We start from the raw sequence: 8,529 nt of genomic DNA, 5'->3' as shown, positions 1-8,529 counted from the left end.
TCTGACACCGGCCGCGCGCTGCCCCTGGATGCGCCGGCTGCTCCTGCACCCCCCGCGCGGGCTCAGTGCTTTATAAGAGGGGGGACAGGGATCTGCAAGGTGGAATGTAAAAGGGAATCCGCAGGTTTCCCGGGAGCACCTGCAGAGCGGGCAAAGCAAATGCAAACACGTTCGGGCAGCCGATGCTCGGGAGCTTTGTTCTCTTAGGGCGTTGATTCTGATGAGAAGTTACGTCTTGGGGATTCCCACCGAAAAAAAAAAGAACCTCGAAGTGCGCGACATGCGCCCCCAGGCCGGACGGGTGAGGTAGCTTTGGAACTCTCCAAAGCCTGGACGCGCTCGGAGCTCCACAGCGCCAAGAGGCGCCCGCGTTAGGCAGGGCGTTGCGGCGCAGAACCCCGGGGCCCGGGAACTGGCCACCTGGTTCCAAGCTGCAGAAGGTCCCGCGGGTCCCACGCGGCGAGTGGGGCTCGCCGCCGCCGTCCAATCAGCGCTCTCGCTGGGTCTGTGACGGCGATCGGCCACACCCCCCTCGACGGCGATAAAAGGCCCCGGCGAATGCTGCCCCGCCGAGCACCCAGCGCTGCGCTGAGCCCCGACCCTACCTCCAGGTGAGCCCCTTTGCCTCCTCGCCGCACCGCGAGCCCCGTAGCAGGCAATCAGCAGCCGCTTGACGCTCGTCCTCTCGGCCGGCCGAGCCAGTGCAGCCCCACCAGGCTTCTCCCGGCCTTTCCCGTCCCCGATCCCCCTCTCGTAGGCGCTTTCGGCTGCAGCGTCGAGCCACCGGCCTGCAGGTGGGCTGCAGTCCCGCGGGCCCAGTCGGGCGAGCTCACCTGGGCCGAGCCGGCCAGTACCGGAGAGGCAGCAGCGCCTCCCTCAGTGCTCCCTTTGCCTTGCAGGATGAAGAACCCGATGCAGGAGGTGGTGACCTTCCTGTTGGAGAAGCTGCTCCTCATCTCCAACTTCAAACTGTTCAGCTCGGGCGAGCCGGCCGAGGACAAAGCCAAGGGCCGGTTCTACGACATCAGTTCCTTCCTTCGCGGCGACGTGCTGGAGGTGCCCCGGATCCACTTGACCCATTACGGTATCTACCTGGGCAACAACCGTGTCGCCCACCTGATGCCCGACATCCTGCTGGCCCTGACCGACAATCAGGAGCTCACGCAGCCGGTGGTGTCCAGCAAGCGTCTCCTGCTCGGCGTCATTAGCAAGGTGGCCAGCATCCGCGTGGACACGGTGGAGGACTTCGCCTACGGAGCCGACATCCTGGTCAATCACCTGGACAAGTCCCTCAAGAAGAAGGCGCTGCTCAACGAGGAGGTGGCGCGGAGGGCGGAGAAGCTCATGGGCTTGTCTCCCTACAGCTTGCTTTGGAACAACTGCGAGCACTTCGTCACCTACTGCAGATTCGGCACCGCGGTCAGCCACCAGTCCGACAAGGTGCGCTGCGCCACCCCCTGGCGCTCCCTTCCCCTCCCTAACCTTTTCTCTCTCCTGGGAGCGGGGTGGGGACCTTCCTCCAGGCTGCCTAACCCTCCCCTCCCCCCACCGCCGCTTCCACACCATTCTTAGAAGTTCTAGATTGAGTCTTTGAGCGCTTTGATGTTCCTAAGACAGACCTGGTAAATACGCGTGCGAGGAGCCTGTGTCCTGGGGCCCTGGAAATTGGCAGTGCTAGAGCGTGGCAGAGCCCTCTAGCTGCCAGCAACTCCCACAGCTGCCCTGGGGTAACGACAGAAGCCGGCGGGATGGCCAGCCTCAATAGTGGAAATGACAAATGACAACAAGTCACCTGACTCGGGGAGCTTACAGAAATTGCCGCGCGCTTGCGGCTTCCCCCACGCATTGCAATGAGAAGGAAGGTGCTTAGGATTTTTTTTGTGAAATCCTTCACTTCGTTTCTAAATTGCTAAAGAAGCTTGCAGTTTTTTCCCCCTCCTCTCTAAACTGCATAGAGCTATTGTCCTTTGCTTTTTAGAAGCTATCAATAGTCTTTGGGAAGGCTCTTCAGCGGGGAATTTTTAAATCCCTCGCTATTCTAAATTCTTAGTTGGCTTGAATCCCCTTCATTGTGAAACATCCTTTATCCATTTAGCCCCGAAGGTGAGTTAGATTGTTTATGGGATTCCCTGGAGATAAGAAAAACAAGCAGAAAGAACTATTGGTTTCCTAGAAGAGTCATTAAATAGAACAGTATCAGAATTTAAGATGATTCAATTAGGCACACATCCTGGCAAGGTGGGGGAGGAGGCTGAGCTTTTAAGTCCTTTTGAACCCACTTTTTTAGTGAGGGCCGGGAGGGAGGTGTGTTGGGTCACACCTGCCCAGGCTTAAGTTCTGTTCCTGGCTCCTGCTGAGGACCCAAAGGTGCTTGGGGACCATGCCTGGCTTGAATCAGAACCAAGACCTGCTGCATACTGACACTAAGCTCTCAGCTCTCTGCGGGAAAGCTCTTAACTTTGAAAGACAGTTCTCAACACTTTAAGTCTGCAGTTTAGCTTGTAAATGAAGGCTTCCCTGCCTTCACTGCGGTTGTTGGTGAGGTATAAATATAACGCTTCTTAGTGGAAAACAGGGTAATCACAACATAGATCACATGTTTTACTCAGGTTCAAATATTTTTTGGACCAAAAGAATCTAAGTCTGTGTAACCATTTAAAAATTGTACTGCTCTACATCTTGATCCTTGATCCAGTTTTGAACTCACTCGCGAGAATCTTTCTAGCTCCTCTCAGTGGCGGAGCATGGGAGTATGCTTTCTGTTGGTCAGTACATGAAATTCTTGGTAGATTTTTATAGAGCCACAACAGAATTCAGTCTAAGAACTCTTTTCGAGGAAAAGTAAAGATAGATTCTGAGCACTGGACAGTGACTTGGGAATCACAGCTCCCTTTCAGTCCTGTTTAAAAACAAACGTCACCACGTTTACAAGCAGGGCTCTGAGAGTGTACAGAAGGAAGCCCAACAGATTTGCTTAGGGACTAAGAAAATTATTTCTCTAAGGATAAACAGTATTTCTCCCAGTAATTTGGAGTTACCCTTTCATGGAACATATAGTACTATATGTATATATTTTGATAGTACAAGAACTTTTAAAAGTGATAAAAGATTTAATCTGCCCAAATAAGTAGTTTGCAATCCCTTTTTATTCTTTGGAAAGATTGTACCGTTTTATAGGTGTAGAGAACTGGTTTAATTGCTGTGGATGCTGTGTACCTCTTGTGAAACAGTTTTTTGTCTTTTGAATGGTCAAACAAGCCTTTTGACCTGTAGATTTCCCGGGGGGGGGCGGGGGAGGGGGTATCCCCATCCTGAATTTCCCATTTCTAAGAACTGTTCTTTTTGAGTGAGTCCTGAGAGAGGTAAATAGATCATTAATACTGAAAGAGGTTTTGCTTTTCAGAAATGTCAAGAATTGATTCCAGGTCAGATCACTGAATTTCTTCATACATGCAACTATCACCCGCTAACAGGAAAGCTGTACACTGTCTTTTAATTAAATTTGAGTTTACAAGAACTCTCTAGAACAAACACTTCCCTCATGAAAACACTGCTACTAATTTGAAAATGAACTGAAAGAAAATTTTTTACTTCTGTGCAGTGCTACTATTTTTTTACGGTCACACCTAGGGGTGTTCAGGGCTGCTCTTGGCTTTGTGCTGGCATCCCTCCTAGGTCTTTTTCTATTGAGTCATCTCTTTGACCCAAAGTGAGACTCCATCACAAGTTTAGGAATTATAAAATTAAAGGATTTTATGCTATTGACAATTTTACTATTTTGTAGACTGTAAATCCATTTAATTAGCAGCTATTATTATTATAAGTGTTATAGATTGAATTTTGTTTATTACTTTGCTCTTATTACTTTTCTTTGTCAAAAATCAATGCAAATGGCCATTATAATTTCTAGAGATTTAATGCTCAGAAAAGTGATCCTACTTGTCTTTTAGAATACCTTTTAGGAAGGCAGATTGAATAGCACTACAGATGCCTCCTTGGACTGGTGGCCCAGTGAACAAAGGCAGGACATTAGATATAAGATGCTCCTTGAGAAAATGTCCTATTCCTAATAGCCAGACAGTCTGCAATGATTGTTTACCTCATTGTGAAAAAGAATGAGAAACCATAGCTGTATCAAGATAGCTTACTCATGTATATGTGGATACACACACATATATTAATGACACACACATATATTAATGTGTGTATATATTATATATGTATATATCTTTCCATTATTTGCCAAGCAGATTTTCTTATTCTCTTGATTTAATTCTCCTCACCTTAAAATTGTGTATTTTCTACTTAATGTCTTGCTTCTTTAACAAACGTGAGACAGATGAATTGTAATGCGATAGTCAATATTGTGTGTTAAAAATATATTGGGGGAGACATGGAGGAAACAGTATAGGGGTCAGTATGGAGATTGCATGCCTTGTTTGCTGCTAACCCAGTTTGATCCCTGGCACCCTGTGCCCGCTCCGCCCCAAACATTTGCAGGTGAGGCCAGGCCTTGAAGGCCCTTGAGGGGTGCCAGGACTGAAACCGGGCTGGCCTCATGCAAGGTGAGCGCCCTCCTCACCCTCCTTGCGGTACTATCACCGCAGCCCTTACACAGTACTTTTGGGAGGCATGTTTAAAACTTATCGAGGCATCCTGATTTAAAATAGCATTAATAGTAATACTTCATATAATGTTACTGCACGAACCCACCTCCAGCATGTCATATTCGTCCACCTCTGCTGCCTAGGGCCCTCACTACTTGCTTAAACTTAAGTTCTGTGGACAGAACCCTAGGGTCTGTTTTCATTGTCCATTGTCCTTTTCCCTTTGTTTGAACCTCTGGGGTCAGCCGTGTGTGAGGCATGTACCTTAATCCCTGTACTATCTCTCTGTCACAAAGCCAATCTTATATCACATAAGTAATGGAGAGTTTGTTTTATTTAAGCCGGAAAAGCAATATCATAAAGTTAGACTGATTTTCATTTTTGAGAGTTAACCAAAGTATCATTAGTACCAACAAATTTTAGAACAGTTGGAAGTATTGAACTAACTACTGAATTATAATTTAATTATAATATTATGACAATGGAATTATCTATTTAGGCAAGTTAAAAAAGTTCTTTGGTCATCTAATTTCAGAATATGTTATCAATAGGTTGTCCAATACATTATGTGGGTGCATTCTCAATCTATAAAAGTTCCTACTTACAAAGGCAACTGCCATTAGTAATCCAGTTGCCTTAAGAGTTGTTTGAGTTTCCCTGGAAACTTGATACAGAATCAAGGAACTGAACCATTAACATTTTAAACTCCTTAACTTTAAAGCGAAGACAGACTAGCAGGGGAGACCATGCTTTACTTTTTGGTATATGCCATTTTTCTTCATTTTTCGGTTTAGCCACCTTTGCTAATATTCTGACATTTTATTTTCCAGTTTTGTGAGATTGTGAAGATAATTATTCGTGATCAGAGAAGTGTTCTTGCTTCTGCAGTCTTGGGATTGGCGTCTATAGTCTATCTGGGCTTGGCATCATATGCTACACTTCCTGCAATTTTTATTCCATTTATCTTATGGATGGCTGGCTAACTTCATCTCCCGGTGTCAGTGTGTGTATTCTGTGCGTAAATATGTTTATATTTATAGAGCACGAATCAGTATAAGTATTATTGAGAAAAATGTGACCTGTAACACTGTGTTCTGGATAAAAAATGTGATTGAGAATCACGCCAAGTGCTTACTGTGTAAGTCCAAGAACAAAGGCTTTCAGAATCTCTGCAGGCAGTTCCATTTAAAGCACGGTGCGGCTCTTGGAACCCTAAGAATTTGCGATAGGGATCATCATTACAAGAAAACCAACCCCCGAGAAGATGGCCACAGGAGATTATTTGTGTTTCATGTTTCTCTTATAATCATTGCTCTTCTGTGGGGCCTGAATTGGAAGAGAGGAAGATTTATTGAATGAGAACACAAAACTTTATTGTAAATTTATCTTTTCACTGAAAAACTTTATTAAAATATTTCCTTTGTTCAGATGAAAACATGCTGGATGATTGGCAAAAAGAAAAAATTAAATTTTTTCATGTATTGTTCTGTGTACGTTATCCAGTCAGTTATGATTACTTTAATTACTTCAAACCAGATGGGCAAAGTTAAGGTTTTATGATAGAAAAAGTAACTGACTAGAATTACAGAAGTCTGTTTTCTTGCCAAAATATCTACTATAACACCTGTTAAATAATTTGACTTGCCATTTCTCAGTAGGAAACTTGGCACCCTTTTAATTTTTTTCCCTTTTGATTTGTACTTATTTTAGACTATTTTTAAGGGATGAATGAATGGAAATAGGATTCAACTAATTTTGATACCTGGCGTGTATATGCAATAATTAATTAAAAAGATATCTATATACACACATGGCGGGTGAAACAAAAGATTTGTTCTTGAGTCCTTTACCATCTTTATTATCTCAACTGCTTTATATATTATACCAGTTACCATAAAGCATTGGTAGAGGCAAATACTTTTGTGGAACTTGTACAAGTTCCATTCCTTTTCTTAAGTCCTTGTTCCTAAGCTCTCATTTGCTTATAGTCATTGTATGGAGTTGATTAACCATTTACTAATGTACTGTATACTTATTAAAACATCCTCAGATCTGTTTTCCAGTCTGTTTTCCCCATTTCAATGTGAAATAGTTTACATATTTAAAAAAAAAGACTGTCTCAGCAACAACTACACCCAAACAAGTAGGACCAAAGGAACTCACTGTTAGAAGTAATTCTGAAGTGTTTGCATTCTTACAGTTGTGGAACTGGATTACTTTGAGGCATTTTAAAATCAGAATTAAGACGTAACAGTGCTAAAGTCTGTGAGTATTCCAGCACTTTTGAAAAATTACCAAATTCTGAACATTATGACACAAACCAGACTTGCATTTCAAGATTAAAATTTCTTTATAAACTATCTAGAATCACAAAATAATGAGTCATATAATGAGTAGTATAAGGAAGCAGGGGTCATTCACTTAGGGATCCAACTAGAACAAATTTAACAGCAGTTTGGTGTAACTGATGTTTTATCACCTCTTAATTTGCCCACAACAAATTCAGTTGGAGTTTAATAATAACTAAACATTGTGTTTACTCATTTAGATGTTTCAAACAATTAAAACATGAGATGACAACATCACAGGATGCAGGTGTTATAGGGGCCTCTTCTTACAAATTAAAACAATCCTAAGTGTATATGTAAATGCGCTCTCAATGAGAACTCCAATTGTATTAGTGGATTTTCACTTACTGTCCATTACCCTGTAGCATTTGTTTAAATAAATTCTTTTTAAAAGAAAACTGTGTCCTCATAATTAACACCTTTTATTTGAAACTTCAGTATTTCTGTCTGATGTTAAATCTCTGTTGGAAGATAATGATCCCTCATTAAATGTCAAGGAAGTTCTTTAGGTCAGAATTAACATAATTAGTCTTGACTCATTTCATACACTTAAAGCAAGATTCGGTTCATCATTTGTTTGAGACCTCATTAAATACTAGGCACTGACCTGTAGCAATTTCATAGTCCAGAATAAATATTTGTAGTCATCTGTTTTGCAGTATATACAGTGATGCGAAAATGCAAAGACAATTAAATATTCCTGAAGTTTCAAAGAATTTTATCTGAAGGAGGTGATGTTGGGATTAAACTGAGAAATGGGAAATGATCTCATCATATCACTAATAGGAAGAGAAAACTGGGTGAAGTTTTTATTAAATGTTCCATAATACTAGAGTTTATTCAGTTTCTTAGAGGAAAGGGAGAGTTTTTATTTTGTGATATTCGGTTTGATCCATAACTGACAAAGTAGAAAAAGAAATTTCTGCTTGTGATTATGGGAGAAAATCTCTGAATTATTAATGTGCCTTCATGAATTTCTCTTGACTTCCTAAGATTCTTCCATGTGAACTGGCAAATCCCTAATATTTATGTATTTCTATTCTAATTGTGAAATCATAATCAGGTAGTTGTCTGTTGTAATGTTTTTCCTCACTTGTTTTGTCATGTGATTTAAATGAGGCAAAATATGACTGCAGGGGATAAGATGAAATAATGTAAGTGTTGGGAGGAAAAGATAAATGAATGACACATGGATCTTTCCTGCAAACTTGATGGTTTCATAAACGGGTATTGAGACTATTCAGTAGAGCTTCTCGAGAGACTAGGATAAGAAGTAGTTGACCTTACATAAGTCAAACTAGTAACTGCTGAGACTTAGGACAATGGAGTGTATTTCAGAGAGTTAGATACGGGGCGGGATGCTATTGAGAACACCATGAACAGACATGTGAGAAATGACTTTAAGGAGCCTAGATAGAAGCATGAGGTACTTACTCCATCGTGTGTTGCCTAGGATCATTTGGGCAAAGGTGAGTGGTGCAGAGGTTAGAGCATAAACAGATGCAACAAAAGGAAACGGTGGTCAAGAGGCTGGTCTTAAGAAGACCAAAATTTGGGACTTCATGAAAAAAGCA

General features: G+C 42.4%; 1 protein-coding gene across 1 annotated transcript; it reads left to right on the top strand.

Moving 5' to 3' along the window:
- The first annotated feature begins 542 nt into the window (after positions 1-542).
- LRAT (lecithin retinol acyltransferase) lies at positions 543-5,590 on the top strand. Its single transcript, XM_004606168.2, has 3 exons — positions 543-611; positions 900-1,440; positions 5,438-5,590. Exons 1-3 carry the CDS (start codon positions 559-561, stop codon positions 5,588-5,590), a joined length of 747 nt encoding a protein of 248 aa, XP_004606225.2. The 5' UTR covers positions 543-558.
- The last annotated feature ends 2,939 nt before the right edge of the window (positions 5,591-8,529 follow it).

The sequence above is a fragment of the Sorex araneus genome, chromosome 7 (genome assembly GCF_027595985.1).
Source record: "Sorex araneus isolate mSorAra2 chromosome 7, mSorAra2.pri, whole genome shotgun sequence".
Classification (NCBI taxonomy): domain Eukaryota; kingdom Metazoa; phylum Chordata; class Mammalia; order Eulipotyphla; family Soricidae; genus Sorex; species Sorex araneus.
Note: the sequence above shows the minus strand (reverse complement) of the source record. Positions and strands in the feature narration are given on the sequence as shown.